At 39.3% G+C, this 17842-nt stretch overlaps 2 protein-coding genes across 5 annotated transcripts in view; one reads left to right on the forward strand and one right to left on the reverse strand.

The window, feature by feature from the left end:
- dock1 (dedicator of cytokinesis 1) overlaps positions 1-17842 on the forward strand; it is a 562483-nt gene that overhangs the window by 237638 nt on the left and 307003 nt on the right. The gene's annotated exons all lie outside the window — the stretch shown is intronic.
- Positions 1-17842, reverse strand: part of LOC125461825 (inhibitory synaptic factor 2A) — a 117586-nt gene that overhangs the window by 54566 nt on the left and 45178 nt on the right. Inside the window, exon 4 of one of the 3 annotated variants that reach the window (XM_048551088.2) lies at positions 11555-12860. The exons of the other annotated variants lie outside the window; for them this stretch is intronic. Coding sequence (XP_048407045.1) covers positions 12671-12860 — 190 coding nt within the window. The 3' untranslated portion in view covers positions 11555-12670. Of the gene's footprint in view, positions 1-11554; positions 12861-17842 lie in introns of those variants that run through there. 3 annotated transcript variants of the gene reach the window in all.

Raw genomic sequence — 17842 nt, forward strand, 5'->3', positions numbered from 1 at the left:
TGAGTTTGCTCGCTGCATGGAAGGTTAGTTTTCAGACGTTTCGTCACCATTTCGTAACATCATCAGTGAGCCTCCGAAGAAGCACTGGTGTTATGTCCCGCTTTCTATTTAACTGTTTAGGTTTCCTTGGGTTGGTGATGTCATTTCCTGCGTTGGTGATGTCATGTCCTGTTCTTTTTCACAGAGTATTGTAGATTGGCTCCAAATCAATGTGTTTGTTGATGGAGTTCCGGTTGGAATGCCATGCTTCTAGGAATTCTCGTGCGTGTCTCTGTTTGGCTTGTCCTAGGATGGATGTGTTGCCCCAATCAAAGTGGTGTCCTTTCTCATCTGTATGTCAGGATACTAGTGATAGTGGGCCATGTAGTTTTGTGGCTAGTTGATGTTCATGTATCCTGGTTGCTAGATTTCTGCCTGTTTGTCCAATGTAGTGTTTGTCACAGTTCTTGCAAGGTATCTTATAGATGACGTTCGTTTTGCTTGTTGTCTGTATGGGGTCTTTTAAGTTCATTAGCTGCTATGTTGTGGGTTTGTGGGCTACCCTGATGCCAAGAGGTCCGAGTAGTCTGGCAGTCATTTCGGAAATGTCTTTGATGTAGGGGAGAATGGTTATGGTTTCTGGGCCCGTTTTATCTGTTTGTTTTGGGTTTGTTGCTGAGAAATCGGCAGACTGTGTTCATTGGGTACCGTTCTTTTTGAATACGCTGTATCGGTGATTTTCTTCTGTTCTTCATAGTTCCTCTGTGCTGCAGTGTGTGGTGGCTCATTGGAATAATGTTCTAATGCAGCTTCGTTTGTGGGTGTTGGGATGGTTGCTCCTGTAGTTCATTATAAAGGCCATTTTTTACAGGCAGTTCATTAACGATGAAGAAGTTGGCTTGATAAAGAGTGGTTTTAAGTTTTGGACAATAACATTTGTATACCCTTGTCTTAACAAAGGATTATTTTTACAAGATCTTAACAGGAATAAGCTGTTTGTCCTCTTAGGCCTTCCTGCTACTCAGTTGGATTGTGCTGATCAATATATGAGCTCCACTTTTCTGCCTTTATTTTGTTATTTCTTGTATCCTTCCTAAAAAATAGATTCCGCTCAGTCTTCACATGTCCCATTGTGGACTGTAATTACAGGGCGGAATTTTGGAAGGGGAAGTGGAAGTGTTGCAAACTACTACTGTTAAATATGAGGAAAGATGCATTCTAAATTTTGCTCCTAAATTGCCGATTTGAAGATTGTGCTTCCTGGTATGACCTCAATGCTAGTTCCACTGTGAGGGGTTCTGCATTACTACAATTTAAATAACTTTAGCAATAGAAAATATACCACTGAAATTTAAGTAGAATGAGTAAACAACAAAGTGAATCGATGAATGTCAAATGCAAAATTTCTTTCAGTTCAAATTTATGTGAGACAGAAAAAATGAATGAGTACCTTGGCAGCGAGGAGAGTGAATGGTGAGGTGCAAATTATTAGAGAATGATACATTGAATTGCTGTGAGCAAGAGAAACAAAGAATGCAGCAGCTCTGTTAAGACTGCATCAGCAATGAGCAATGCAATGACACAAGATCATAAGATGTAGGAGCAGAATTAGGCCACTTATTGCATCATATCTGCCCTGCCATTGAATGAGATCATGACTGATCTGATGATCCTCAAATCTACTTTCCTGTCTTATCCCCATAACCAACTCTTGATACCTTCTTATTGATTAAAAAATCTGTCTCTCTGGAGTGATTATACTTAATGCCTTGCAGTAAAAAAATTCAACTGATTTACTTCTCAAAGGGAAAAAAACCCTCTCAATTGTCTTAAATGAGTCAACCCATAACTCTTGAGACTATGGCCTCTGGTCTTAGAATGCCCCAAAGAATAAACAACTTCTATCCTTTTCGTGACAGCCCCTTTAAAATCTTACACATTACTATCAACTTGCCTTTCCTTGTAACTCCAATCAATGTTAAGCCAATCTATTAAGTCTCTCCTCATAAAAAAATTCCTCCATGACTAAGAGCAATACAGTGCGTCTTCTCTGAACTTTGCATCCAATGTCAGTATATTTCTCCTTGGATAGAGGGATCAAAACTATTACTAGTATTCCACATCTGGTTTGACATGTACCATATGTAGTTTTCATGAGACCTCCCTATTCTTAAACTCCATTCTCTTGGAAATAAAGGCCATTTGCCTTCTCAATTATCCACTGAACCTGGATGCTAGCTTTTTCAGATTCATGCACGAGGACCCTGAAATCCCTTTCCCTTCTGCTTTCTGTATTTAAATAATATTCACTCCTCTATTCTTCATGCAAAAAGTGCATAACCTCACATTTTCCCACAATATTTGCCATCTGTCAAGTTTTTGCTGACTCAGTTAACTTGTCTATGTCCCTCTGTATACTCTCTCTGTCATATTCGGCACTTGCTTTCTTACCGATTTTTGTTATCCACAAACTTTACATTTACTTTTGCCATGCAAGTCATTTAATATGTATTGTAAATAATTGTGCTCCACCACTGATACTTGTGGCACTCCATTAGTTACATCCTGAACATGCCTTGTTATCTCCAGTCTTTGTCTGTTATTCATTTGCCAATCCTCTATCCATGCCAAAACACTACCCCAACACCTTGGGCTCGCATCTTTTTTAGTAGCTTTCTACAATCAGAATCCTTAGTGTAGAAACAAGTCCACACAGACTCTCCAAAAATCTTCTCACCCAGACTCGTCACTCTACGCGTTCCTTGTAACCCTGCATTTCCCATGGCTAACACATGTAATGTACACATCCCTGAACACTAGGCAGTTTAGCATAGTCAGTCCACCTAGCCTGCGCATCTTTGGAGTGTGGGAGGAAACCAATGCAAACACGGGGAGAATCTGTAAACTCCACAAAGACAGTGTTCCAAGGGTGAAATTGAACCATGGTCAATGGCGCTGTGAGGCAGCAGTGTTAACCACTGTGATGTCTTATTGAACATCTCTTGGTAATCCAAATGCCTACTAATTCCCCTTTATCTATTTTGCTAGTTACCTCCTCAAATAACTCATTATGTATTTCTAAATGCTGTACTATTTTCTCAGTGATATGTTAAACTAGCTGGCTTATAGTTTCTTGTTTTTTTTTGCTTCTGCCCTTTTTGAATAGTGTTACTTTGGCAGTTTACTATTACCCAGTGTGATTTTTCCAGAATCTAAGGATTCTTGGTAGATTACTACCAGTGTATCTACAGTCTCTGCAGCTACCTCCTTTAAAATTCTAGGATGCAACCTATCAGGTCCAGCTCTCTCAGTTTCACTGATGCCTTTTCTCTAGTGATAATTATTGTGTTTGTTTCCTCTTCCCCCTTTAGTCCCATGATGATTTAGTATCTTTGGAATGCAATTTTTATCCCTTATCGTGAAAACCGATACAAAATATTTATTCAACTCCTTTGTCATTCCTGGTTCCCTATGGGGTCTAAGTTCATGTTAACTTCTATCATTTTTATATTTTAAAAAACTATTACTGTATGTTTTTGTATGATTTGCTTGTTTGCCCTCAGCGGTTTATTGATTTCAGTTTTATCATTTTTTTAGCATCTTTTGTTGGCACTTGAACTTTCCCAATCCTTTTGTTTACCACTAATCTTTGTCACTTTTCTTTTGTTTCAATTTAATATTATCCTTAATTTTGTTGGTCAACCATGGTTGCTGTATCCCCTTCTAAAATCCTTCACCATCGAGATGCATCTTTGCTATGACTCATGAACTACTAGGTAATGTGATGCCTTGTGTATTTGTTAATGTATATGTGCATCTTCCTGTTTCTCAGTCTTCAATAATGAGTTTCAAACTACAAGTAGTATTGTTACATGGATTAAAAACTTGTCAAGCATTCTCAGACTAGACCTGCAGATGGTTCCAACCTGTAACTCCTGGCTTTTTTAAATGGAGTGTAGGACAGATTACTAATTAGATAGTAACATATCTACTCAGAAATTGTTAAACCCAGGTCTGTTCATTGGTGTATCATAATTATAAAGTTTGGCCTGTTGATGCCGATACTCTAATTGATACAGAAATGGTTTTAAAAAAAAACACTCCAAACCCCTCACTAGCCATAAATTGCTGGAAATTTCTCAATTTAAAAAAAAATTAAGTTTAGAAGATGAGAGGTATAGATAGAGTGGATAGCCAGAGACTTTTTCCCAGGACAGAAATGACTATTGCGAGGGGGCATAATTTTAAGGTGATTGGAGGAAAGTATAGGGGAGATGTCAGAGAGTGGTGGGTGTATGGAATGCGCTGCCAGCGGTGGTAGTGGAGTCAGGTACATTAGGGACATTTAAATGATTCTTGGATAGGCATGTGGATGATAGTAAAATGTAGGGTAATTTGATCTTAGAGTAGATAATAGGTCAGCACAACATCATGGGCCGAAGGGCCTGAACTGTCTATGTTCTATGTTCTATGTTCATGCAATTAGTGCACTAATAATGGCACATGATTAATAATTTAGCTAGTTGCAGATATATCTGGAATGCTCATAACTCCTTTCCTCTCCTGTTCATGATATCCATTGGAAGTTGTATTTCGTTGTAGTAAGTCTTCCTGTCAATTGGTGCAGGTCACACAAGAGCGCACAGAGCTCCTTAATTGTTTTGTTCTGTTTATTTTTTTACCTCCATTCACCCCATTAATATTTTCTGAATATGAACATTAAACTGGAGGCACACTTATTTCAAGAACCTGTTTATGATTCTGTGCACAAATATAATTTGGTTATAATTGTGAAATGTAGAAATCTCAATTGTCTAGTTAATGAGCAGAATTATAATTGTGACACGAAATAGTGCGAACTTTGACAAGGAAACTCTTGTTGTCAGGTAAACTATTTGCGTGTTCTGCAGAAAATATAGTTCCACTGAGGAGACGCCTAATTTGTTTTTTTCAAAAAAGTTGCGCGGTTGGATGCTCATGTTATGAGGACCATTATATTGAATGAAAGTGTACTTTCAAAAATTGCCCTTCCCAAAGCACATTCTCTTTAGCTCTCTGCCCTCTTAATAGATAACCATAAGATATTGAAGCAGAATTAGGCCATTTGGCCCATCAAGTCTGCTCCACCATTTGATCATGGCTGATACATTTCTCAATCCCATTTTCCTGCCTTCTCCTCGTAACCCCTGATCCTGTTACCAAACAAGTACCAATGTAACTGTCTTAAATGCCCTCACTGACCTGGCCTCCACAGTACCGTGTGACAATTAGTTACACAGATTCACCATCCTGAAGAAATTCTTTCTCATCTCAGTACTACAGAATCTTTCCTTCATTCTTGAGGCTTTGCCACGAGGGCCTAGTCACTCTGACCACATCTTTTCCATGTACACTATATCTAGGCCTGTCCATATTCAATCCGATTCTCTTCTCACCACTACCTCCCCAAATATTTCTTAACTCCATGTAGCGCAGATTCAGAGTTTTCAACCATTCCTCATATGACAAGGCCTTCATCCCTGGAATTTTTCTTCTAAACCTCTTCTGGAATCCCTCCAATGCCAGCACGTCCATCCTTAGATACAGAGCCGAAAACCATTCTCAATATTCCAAGCAACATGAATAGTTGTAGTCCCAACACTGACTCATGCTGAACTCCATTAGTCACCAGCTGCCATCCAGATAAAGACCCTTTTATCCCTACATTTTAACTTATGCCAGTCAACCAATCTTCTATCCAGGCCAGTACCTTGACCCTAATACCATGGGCTTTTGTTTTAGTTAGCAACCTCCTGTGTGATCGCTTGTCTAAGGTCTTCTCAAAATCCAAATAGACCTCGTCCACTGGCTCTCTTTTGTCAACCTTGCTTGTTACCTCCAAAGAATTCGATGAGATTTGTCCATCATGACCTCCCTTCACAAAGTTGTGTTGACTCAGGCCTATTTAACCATCCATTTCCAAGTCCTCTGCAATTTTATCCTTAACAATATACTCTAAAATCGTACCAAGTACCAAGGTAAGGTTAATAAACCTATAGTTTCCTGTCTTCCACATCCGTCTATTCTGAAACATATGTGTTACTTTGGCTATTTTCCAGTCCTCTGGCATCCTCCCTGACTCTTGATTCCTGGAAGATCATCACCAATGCCTCTGCAGTCTTCTCAGCTATCTTGCTTAGAACTTTGGGGAGTAGTCCATTGTTTATCCATGTTCAGATCTTTCAGCTTGCCCAGCACCTCATCCTTAGTAATGGCCACTGTACTTTCCTCTGCTACTCTACTCTCTTGAAGTTTCGTTATGCTACTATTGTCTTCCACAGTGAAAACTGATGCAAAGATCCTTTGTCAGCCTCCGTTTCCAGTGGTCAAGTTCCACTCTTGCTTCTCTCTTATCTTTATATTTAGGCCCCTGCTAGACACCACTTCCAATCAAATGTGGCCAGCTCCTTCCTCATTGCACATCACCAAATTCACAGTTGTCTGTTCCCTCGTGGCCCCTGCCACAACTGCCCCCCCCCCCCCAAAAAAAACAACTCATAGTCATTCCACAAAGCCCTTTTCTTGATCTGCTACCAACCTGATTTTCCCAGTCCACCTGCACATTGAACTACTCCATGATTACTGTAATGGCGCCTTTCTTACATGCGTTTCTGTATCCTGATTTATTTTCTTCTCCACATCCTGACTACTGCTAAGAGGCTTGTACATCAGTTCTGTCAGGGTCTTTTTTTTTTCACTTTGTGTTTCCTCAACTCTTCCCAGATTTTGTGCTGTCTAATCCTACATTGCTTCTTGCTGTTGTTTTATTTTAATTTCTTGCTACCAATGCAACCCCACTCCCTCTGCCTATCTGTCTCCCTTTTTGATAGGACATATATTCTTGGATATTTAGCTCTGGCCCTGTTTCTTTTGCAGCCACATCTCAGCCAATTCCAACCTGGACTAAAAGCTCATTTAGCTTGTCTTGTTTACTGAATGCAATTAAGTACAATACCCAAGGCTGGAGTTGAACCCAGAATCCTGGTGCTGTAAGTCAGCAGTGCTAACAATTTGAACCTCTGTGCCATCTTGTTTCTTACCTTTTCCTTACTGTCAGCCTCTTTACTTGTTCTGTAAACTTTAATAGCCTCTGCTGAGCACCCCTGCCCCCACCTTAACATTTTCCATAATTTTCCATGCAGCTGAATCCATCCCCCCAACATTCAGTTTAAAACCTCCCTAGTTTTGTGATTTGCCAGCCCACTGGTTCTTGCATGATTCAGGTGGACTTCATCTCATCAGAATAGCTCGATCCTTTCCCAATACTGGTGCCGATCTCCCATGAAATTGAACCCATTTTTCCCACATCAATCTTTGAACCACATGTTTATTTCTTTAATCGTGTTGAACCTGTACCAGTTGTTCATGGTTCAGATGGTAATCCAGAGATCATTACCTTTTGTGATGACACCGTGCCTCAAAGAGGGTTTTGTTCTGTGCTGTTTCTCTTGCAGAGAAATGTTGCCAGTGGTATTAGAATGTCTGCTGCAGAAGCAGTGGGTAAACAGTTTTGAGTTTTGAGTGTTTTTAGATTAGGCAGAAGAAGCAGGCTCTCTCTAATCCAGGGCTTTAGTTTTGCTTTTAGTTGAACTTTATGTCAGGGTTTGAAGGTGATAGATACAACGCTGTCTCTGCTGCAGCAAAACTCTTGCATTCTCTCTCTGCTGCTAGATTTTATTTTATTTTGGCGTTCCTTTCTTCTGGACTGGGTGAGATACCAAGTGAGGAAAATCTATTTTGTTGAATTTGTTTTTGCCAAAGGTGTGTTTGAGATGCTGCTATATTGGAATTATTGGATAATTAGTAGTTAAATAACACTATTGTTTATTTCGTATTTTGATAGAGTTATAATCAAGCCAATTCTTAAGAATAGAGTGTTTTGCTTAAACCTGGTGGCAGACAATTGAATCATATCTGAAATATGGTGCCTTTTGCTTATCTTTAAATAAAAATAAAATTATGCTCTATGTTGTGTCTTTGATATATATTGAGGGGTTTGGTCTGGTCCTTATGACATTTTTAGTTTTGCTTGTAATTTAGCTCCAAACTGCTTGTATTCGCTTAGCGAATATTGTTGCTACCTACGTGGACCACAACAACTGGATCTTTCCCCTCCCACAGTAAGCTTCTCTAAAGCTCAGATGCATCATCCTGAACCTGGGCACCAGGCAAGTGGTGCTCTCTGATGAAGGGTCCAGGCCCGAAACGTCAGCTTTTGTGCTCCTGAGATGCTGCTTGGCCTGCTCTGTTCATCCAGCCTCACATTTTATTATCACCACGCAAGTGGCACAGCCTTCGGAATTCTTGATCCTGGCTGCAGAACAGAGAGCCTGTTTCCCTGACTATAACATCCCAAAGATGACTACATTTCTCTTTTCTCTCCCCTCTTGAATGGCTCCTTTTACCATTGTTCTATGGTCAGTTTGCTCATCCTCCCTGCAGCCCCTGCTCTCATCCGTACTGGAAGCAAGAATCTCAAATCTACTAGACAAGTTTAAGGGTTGGGGCTCCTTCAGTACTATTCCTGGAGTGTTCGAGTCCAAGACTGCAGCACATCAGCTCTGAGCCAGAGTTCCTCAGGCAACCAACACCAGCTCCGATGGCTTGCAATAACAATACCTTGCCTGGCCCTGCCTCTCTATTTTAATTACATAATGCTTAATTTGATCTTTAAAAAAACGTCTTACTTGTCTTTTAGTATTGTCTGTAAATATTTTTGTTATTTGCCTTCAATCTGAGAGTAACCTACAGTAGTCAAATTAGTAGCTATCACCAATCAATTAACTTTGTTTTCTTGTGATGTCACTCTTCTGTGCTGGACCCCTGATCCTGGTCTTCAATTTAGCCTGGTTTTAAAAAAAAACTTACAAACTATGAACCAAAAAGAAAATAAGCAAACAGCACCTCTTCCCGCTGCACTGAATTCCCCCGTTCCCTCCAAATTCCCCAAATTTTTAGACTCACCCAAGCCATTGCGCTCTGGATATGATCACTTCTTCCTGTTTGCCAGCATTTGGCCCATATCCCACCAAACCTTTCCTATTTATATGCCCATTCAGATGCGTTTTAAATGTTGTAATTGTACCAGCCTCCACCACTTTCTCTGGCAGCTTGTTCTATACACGCACCACCATCTGTGTGAAAATGTTGCCCCTTAGGTCCCTTTCAAATCTTTTCCCTCTCACCTTAAAACCTATGCCCTCCAATTTTGGACTCCCCCACCCCGGGGAAAAGATCTCATCTATTCACCCTACCCATGCCCCTCAAAATTTTATAAACTCTTCTATTAGGTGGTCCCACAGCCTCCGATGCTCGAAAGAAAATAGCCCCAACCTATTCAGCCTCTTCCTATAGTTAAAGCCCTCCACCGTGGCACCATCCTTGTAAATTTTTTCTGAACTCTTTCAGGTCTCACAATATCCTTCCCATAGCAGGGAGACCAGTATTCCAAAAGTGGCCTAACCAATATTCTGTACAGATGCAACATGACCTCCCTTTACTCAAAGTACTGACCAATAAAGACAAGAATACCAAACACCAGCTTCACTATTCTGTCTACCCGTGATGCCACTTTCAAGGAACTATGAACCTGCACTCAAAGGCTTCTTTGTTCAGCACCACTCACTGGGACCTTACCATTAAGTATATAAGTTCTGCCGTGATTTGCCTTTCCAAAATGCAGCACCTAACCACTCCTTGCTTTCCACTACACCTCCAATTCTGGTGTTATCTGCAGACTTACTAACCTTACCTCCTATTTTCACATCACAATCGTTTTATTAAAAATTAAAAAAGCAGTGGACCCAGCAACTAACTCTTTCCTTTCTTGTTCCATTTTAAAAAAATTATCAGTTCTATTCCCACGTTGCCTCCAAATTCCCCAAATTATATACCCACGCAGGCTATAGCTCACTCCAGATGTGATTTCTCCTTCCTGACTGTGCAAAGCTTACTAACAGAAAGTTGAATCTATCTAATTATTATTTAAGTATTAATGAGCAAGAAATTTAGATGATGATTACAGTAATATTACAAACTGTCTAATGATCATGCCGTAAATCAAGGGTTTTGCTTGCAATCGAAAAGAAAAATAACGTATCTCTTTTGGCATTTTAAGTCTTTATCTTCAGTGCTATTACCATGAAAAAGACAATTTCTAAATTCAAAATACAATTAACTGAAATACAGAAGACTATTTCCTGTTGCCTTGAAGATGCTATTACAGAATGTCTGTTTTTTTTGGTCTGTTCACCTCTACTTTCCATATGCTCCCTCTTTTTGGCATTTACCTCTGTCTTAATACTACCTGCCCTTCATCCCACAATGCATTTATTTTCTGGTAATGTGTCCTTTTTTGGTCAGTTTTTATTTATCCCATAGCACTATGTTTTCATTCGAGATCTCATTTTTCCTTCAAAATATTCCTGCTGTAAGAAGAACTTGGGATTTGCATGGTAGCAGCATGAAGATTAGAAAAGGGCAGCAGAGGGGCGTTCTGAAATATGGGAAAATTGTAATATATTAACAAAAGACAAGAAAGTGCAAACATTTCAAAGCAAAATAGATCGACAAGTGAAGTGAAGGGATTGAGAGGTGTAAAATATACACAGTAGAACATTTAAAAGTGACCTTTTGGAGTGCATCCTTTCCTCTTACAAGTTGTTCAGTCATGCAGAAGAAAATTTGGTACCACCTTCCAAATTCTTGTGTTAATACACAAACAAAGCCCATACGAATTATGTTTGATTGCCCTTCATTGACTGTTGCATTGGAGAGAGTAACGGAACTGTATTTGATTACCTGTTTTAGAGCTAGCTCCCTTAATATGACAGATTTTCCTTGATTCTTCCTATAAGTGGCAAATGAGAAATTCTTCTCCCCCATATGAATGTACAGAGCAATAACCTTCAGTTTTGCATCAGCATAAGATGTGTGCCATATTTCAATATGGTAATTAGGCAGATTAAAGAATATGTAATAGTGTAAATAGGGCTGGCTTTTAAAAGTGAAAGTGATTTCGGATTAAATTATGGAAAATTGCTTAAAAGTAAAATTGAACAGACTTACTGATCTAAAAGGGAAATAGGCATTGACCTGAAGATAGACCTTTGTGTTCAATTCATGTATAATTCACATATTTGGTTTGTTCTAGTGTACAGCATGCTTCTGATTTCTAAGTAGCCATTTTTGCACACTTACTTTTAGTTGGTGAATGAAAAGCTATGATTTTTCAAATCCTAACATTTAAAATTTAATATATTTAAAATAAATGTTTGGTCATAAAATGATTATTTTTAAATATTAGGATTTATAATATATTGATTTTAAAACTATTTAAAGTTGAGTTGCAAATTAAAGCATTATAGGTTTGAAGTTTATGTACAATTATTTGCATTTATTGCAATTGTTTACAAAGGTAAATGTTAAAATAATTTCCCAGCAAGATTTCATCAAATAAGAAATAGTGATTTATTTGATCAGTGTTTACAGTTAAACAATTTAATATGTACTGTTCACTTTTTTAATATATGCTCCTGTTGTGTTACTTTAACTTAATATTTGACTTCATGACTATTCAAACTTTCACAAGGAGAAGAACTATTTTGATGTGAAATTGAATTTGTATACACATTTGTATTACAAATGCTAATTCACTTTTTTTTATAAAGGTCTCTTTGTAGCATTTACTTCTCCGATGCAAAGAAAGAAAACTCAATCCTGTGCCATTAAATCATCAACTTTTGCATTTGTATACAACGTCCTTTCGGGTACTTTACATTATGCACAGGTTAAAGCAAAAAAACTTTTGTAGTAGCCAGTAATAGTTCATTTCTCCCTTGTTGAAGAAAAACCAAAATATTGACATTTGTGGTCAATATTTCCAGTTTACCTAATTTCAAGTACCAGTTCATTAAAACTTCCCTAATGGAGAAAAATAAACCCTGTGCTCACAGCTTTTATTTGGAAATGATTAAAGGTGTATCACTATTTGTGCATTTAGGTATAATCCAGAATATAATGCTGATTTGGAAAGCAATGTATAGTATGAAAGTTCGATGTGATGCTTTTATAAGCAAATTTACAGGCTTATCACTTGCCAAATTAAAACCTTATTACAGGCAGCACCGACATTTACCATTGGATGTGGCAATTTGAATAATTGTGCTTTTTCTACATTAGTCTGTATTGTGCTTCAAAATACTCATTCCATGCTCTTGATTTAGAGTTCTTGAATTAAACATATAAAAATAAAAAATCCCGTAAAAGTACAACTTGCTCTATTTCGTTGTGATATTGTTTAATGGATGAAGGCATCAATATATCTTATTACTAATGAATGAAACAACAGTTGAAATTAACAGGTCCAATCATGATATTTGGCAGATTAGTACAAACGATGTTTGAATACATTTGTTTAACTTATTACTTAATTCTCTGTCTGTGACCTTTAACTTAGTGTGTTACTCATGTCCCTGCATGATAGTGATGAATGAAAAGTAAAATCTACTAAATGGATTATTTGCATGAATGCTACCTGTGCATATAATGACTGACAGCTGATTTAAAATTCTTGGTAATTGAGTATTCAGCTCAACTCCAAAACTTGTCAAAGTGAATGAAATTGACATTTAGAAACTTTAGTAGTGTTTAGTTAAAGAAACCACAGTTTCCATTTTCCATGCTTTTTTGATTCAGTCTTGCTAGGTTTTTGCTTTTGGCAGGCAGATGAATAGAATTCTTGTGAGTAAGGCAGGGTTGAAACCTGAGTTTCTTCAGTAGGGTGTAGTTTTTTCATAACAGGTTGAAACTTGTCCTCTTGTTGCTTGAAGTCCAGTTCAACACTAGGAAGTAATAATAGATGCAGCTTTTAAATCAATTAAGGGAAGACTATACTATCATCAATCATTCACCCTATTGAAATGTAAACAGTATCCATTGTGCATGTTAGATCAGTCTGAACGTAACATGCTTTCATAGACCGTTAGTATTGAACTGTTGCAGCAAAGATTTACAGTTAAGTTCCTTCTTAACAGACAAATTAGTGATATATTTTCCTTTTCGGCCTAACTTATTCCAGGACTGCTATCTCTTTCATAGCTTTCACATTTGTGTGAACCACTTGGAGGTCTGTATTGTTACTGGAAAATAGAATATAGGAACCTTTTGCCTTGCACTCATCAGGACAGAGTCACAAGAATTTTGCCAAACAATCTGATTGTGGCAAGAATTAGACTAACAATCTTTTGTTGAAAAATTCATTCATGGGATGTGAGTCACACTGGCTGGCCAGCCTTTATTGCCTGTCCCTAGTTGCTCTTAAGAAGGTGGTTGTGAGCTGCCCTGCTGAACTGCTGCAGGCTATGTGTCATTGGTAAACACACAGTCATTACAGAGGGAATTCCAGGATTTTGACCCAGTGACAAGTGTTCCCACTGTATCTGTAACCCTTGTCCTTCCAGATGGAAGTGGTTGAGAATTTGGAATATGCTGTCTAAGCATCTTATTTGGTGAATTTTGAAGTGCATCTTCTGTATATTCCAATGCTACTACCGAGTGTCATTGGTGGAGGGAGTGGGTCTTGTAGATGAGGTGCCAATCAAGTAGGCTGCTTTATCCTAGATAGTTCATGTTTCTTGAGTGTTGTTGGGCCACATTCATCCAGGCAAGTGGGAAGTATTAAATCATACTGTTGACTTGTGCCTTGCCGATGGTGAACACAGTTTGGAGAGTCAGCAGGTGAGCTACTCACTGGGGTATTCCAAACCTCTAAACAAGAATTCCAGTTGTTTCTGGTCAGGTGATCAGTTAAATTAACAGCATGACTCATACATTAGAAGCCATGTATGTGCACATGCCTGACTCTGTCCTTGGGAAACGGAAAGAACGTGCTTCATTGTGTCTTTTCCATCTGAAAGAAAGTTTGGGAATAATCATTTGGTGGTGTATTTCACATGGTAATGCCCTGACTGATAAGTGTTAACTTGCCTGACTTATAGTCAAACAAAACAAATTACAAAGAAAATTACAGCGCAGGAACAGGCCCTTCGGCCCTCCAAGCCTGTGCCGATCAAGATGCTCTGTCTAACCTGTCATCTAGTTTCTAACGGTCTGTGTCCATTTGCTCCCTGCCCATCCATGTACCTGTCCAAATATATCTTAAAAGATGCTAACGTGTCTGCGTCTACCACCTCCACTGGCAATGCGTTCCAGGCACCCACCACCCTCTGTTTAAAGAACTTCCCACACATATCTCCCTTAAACTTTCCTTCTCTCACTTTGAACTCATGACCCCTAGTAATTGAGTCCCCCACTCTGGGGGAAAAAGCTTTTTGCTATCCGCCCTGTCTGTACCCCTCATGATTTTGTAGACCTCAATCAGGTCCCCCCTCAATCTCTGTCTTTCTAATGAAAGTAATCCTAATCTACTCAACCTCTCTTCATAGCTAGCACCCTTCATACCAGGCGACATCCTGGTGAACCACCCCTGCACCCTCTCCAAAGCTTCCACATCCTTTTGGTAGTGTGGCGACCAGAACTCTACACAGTATTCCAAATGTGGCCGAACCAAAGTCCTATACAACTGCAACATGAACTGCCAACTCTTGTACTCAATGCCCCGTCCAATTAAGGAAAGCATGCCATATGCCTTCTTGACCACCCTATTGACCTGCATTGTCACCTTCAGGGAACAATGGACCCGAACACCCAGATCTCTGTTCATCAATTTTCCCTAGGACTTTTCCATTTGCTGTATAGTTTGCCTTTGAATTTGATCGTCCAAAATGCATCACCTCGCATTTGTTCGGATAGAACTCCTTCATGGTTTAAGGTTTCTGTGTGTTTTCTCCACAACAATGCTTTTAACAATCAGAGTTCACTTGCCAACCAATTAGCACCCTCTTATGCAGTACAAAATATTGCTTCTCTTGAGATTTTGTATCTTGTGGTTTATGCCTTGATGAGTACAAGCTGAAATTTTTTTTCCCCCAACGTTACTGAAGTTTTGAGCTGTCAGATTATTATTTCACTGTATTTTTCGCAGGTATTTGCCATGAGTTTCTCATCAAATTCTTTTGTTCAAAGTGATGGAGTTTGGGACATTGTTCCCATATATTCCAAATAATCTATTTATCCATATGTTTCCAAAATATATCTTGATGAAATCTGGATGAAATTAGTGGAATGGAGATTCAAAGATTTACTGTGGCTGTAGTCAGTTGAAAGGATGTACTTTTAATTGTCAAAACCTGCCTTTTATACAGCTATATTTGTAGTGTATTTATTTTAATATTATTAAATGTTACTATTTACATGAGATGGAAAACATATTGATTGTAAAATACTAGTGAAGCAAATATTGAGGCCCGTAAGGAACAAGGATGATAACCTTTGTTTCAGCGAGCACCTTATGGCAAATATACTGAATGAGTTTAAAACAAAACAAAGAACTGCAGATAACAAGGTGTCGAGCTGGATGAACATAGCAGGCCAGGCAGCATTTGACCTGTTGGGTTCATCCAGTTCTACACCCTGTTATCTCAGTTCTTACTATCCCAAAGAACTGCAGATGCTGTAAATCAGAAACAAAACAGAAATTGCTGTTTTGCCTCCATAGATGCTGCCGTACCTACTGAGTTTCCCCAGCAATTTTGTTTTGGTACTAAATGAGTACTTTCCTTCTATCTTCACTAAATTAGAAAATTGTGACAATGGCCTAGCTGAAAACGCGTGTTGAGCAACTGGTCAGTATAGAGGTAGATCAAGGTAAAGTGCTGCAAAGAAGTGCTAAGGAAGGATTCCAGGTAGAGAAGTCACTAGGCCCAGTTGGGATGCATCCTGGATTTGAGAGAGGTAGAGGAGCTAATTGCAGAATGAATGGCAGCAATTTTCCCAGCCCCTCTGAACTTAGAATTAATTCTACGGGATTGGAAGATTGCAAATGTGACATCATTGTTTGATATCAGTCGCTTGATGCCAATAGTGGAAAAAGCTGATAATAGCCATAATACGAGACGAGATAAATACATGCTGAGAGAGAAGTGAGTTAATACTAGAGAGTGAATATGGCTTTGTCAGATGCATGTTATGTCTGACAAATTTGATTGAGCTGTATGACAAAGTGACATAGGCAGTGGATGAGGGTGGAGCTATGGATGTTGGACTTTCAGAAAGCATTTGATTTGGTTACACATGGCATGTTGGTTCGCAAATTAGAAATGTTTACGATTGATAGGTCCTTGGCAGCATGGATTAGAAGTTGGCTAAAAGATTGAAAACGGTAGGTAGATACAGGTGGTCATTTTTCAGAATGGAGATGATTTGAAAGTGGTGTTCCCCAGGGATGGGTGTTGGGATACTTCTTTGATATAAATGGTTTCATGATGGGTGTTGAGGGCAAGATCTCTAAATTTTCAGATAATGCTAAGCTATGGAGATAGTAAATTGTGAGGATGTCACTGAGTGACTTTAGAGGGACATTGACAAGTTTGCAAAATGGATAGACACTTGGCAGATGAATTTCAATGCAGAGAAAGGTGAGATAATGCATTTTGGTGGAAGAAACAGAGAGAGACAATACAGACTCAATAGTATAACTTTAAGGCAAGTACAGGAGTAGAGGGACCTTAGGGTGCATATGCATAATTCTCTAAAGAGGGCCAGGCAAGTTGCGTTTGATGAATAGTTGTAGGAGCAAATTACTGTGGATGCTGGAATCTGAACTGAAAACACAAAGAAAATGCTGGAGATTAGAGCGGGCCAAGCAACATCCTGAGAGAAAGCAAGCTAATATTTCTAGTCTAGATGACCCTTCACAGCTAAAGTGAAGCGTGGAGGGGGCAGCATTGATGGGGCGAAGGGTTGGAGAAGAAGGAGAAAGGGGCGTGGAGTGTTAGGGGAGAAAGAATATTGATTGTTCAGATTAAGTAATTGGAATGTAAGAATGGTAGAATAATGGTGTGTCTTACTGCTAAACTGGAAAGAATAGACAGTCCCATTGGGGTGGGGAGAGGAGGAGAGGGTGACAGAGAATGTAACAAGCTTAAAGAAAGGGAAGGAATGGGGTCACAGTCGAAGGTGTTGAACTCAATATTGAGTTTAGAAGGTTGTAAAAGTTCCCAGTTTGGAGATGGGATAATGCTCCTCCAGTTTTCACTGTGATTTGCTGAAGTGTTGTAGCATGCCAAGGCAGACAAGCGGACACTTGAGCAAGATACTATGTTAAAATGACCGGTTACGGGAAGTTTGAGGTCATGCTTACACACGGACTGGAGGTGTCCTGCAAAGCAGTCGCACAGTCTGCATTTGGTTTCTCCCATGTGGAATAAGCCATATTGGGTTCAGCAAATACAATGCACAAGATTGGAGGAGATACAAGTGAAATGCTACCTCACCTGGAAAGACTGTTTAGGCCCTTGGATGGTGAGCAAGGAGGTGGTGACGGGACAGGTATTGCACCTTCTGAAGGGGGTGGTTTTGGTGGTCGAAGAATGGACTAGGGTGAGAGGGAACAATCTCTGCACAGTGCAGATGGAATGAGTGAGGGAAAGATGCGTATGGTGGTGGAGTTCTGGTGGAGTTGTCTGAAATGGTAGAGAATAACCCTTTTGAACATGAGGGCTGGTGGGGTGAAAAATAAAAATAAGGGGGACCGAATCACGCTGTGAGTGATGGGGTGAGGGGCAAGGACAGAAGCATTGGTGATAGATCTGATGCAGTTGAGGGCCCTATCAACCACAGTGGACAGGAAACCATGGTTTTGGAAGAAGGAAGCCATGTCAGCAGCGATGTTTTAGAAGTTGGCATCATCTGAACAGATACGACG

This window comes from Stegostoma tigrinum, chromosome 20 (assembly GCF_030684315.1).
Source record: "Stegostoma tigrinum isolate sSteTig4 chromosome 20, sSteTig4.hap1, whole genome shotgun sequence".
Lineage (NCBI taxonomy): Eukaryota > Metazoa > Chordata > Chondrichthyes > Orectolobiformes > Stegostomatidae > Stegostoma > Stegostoma tigrinum.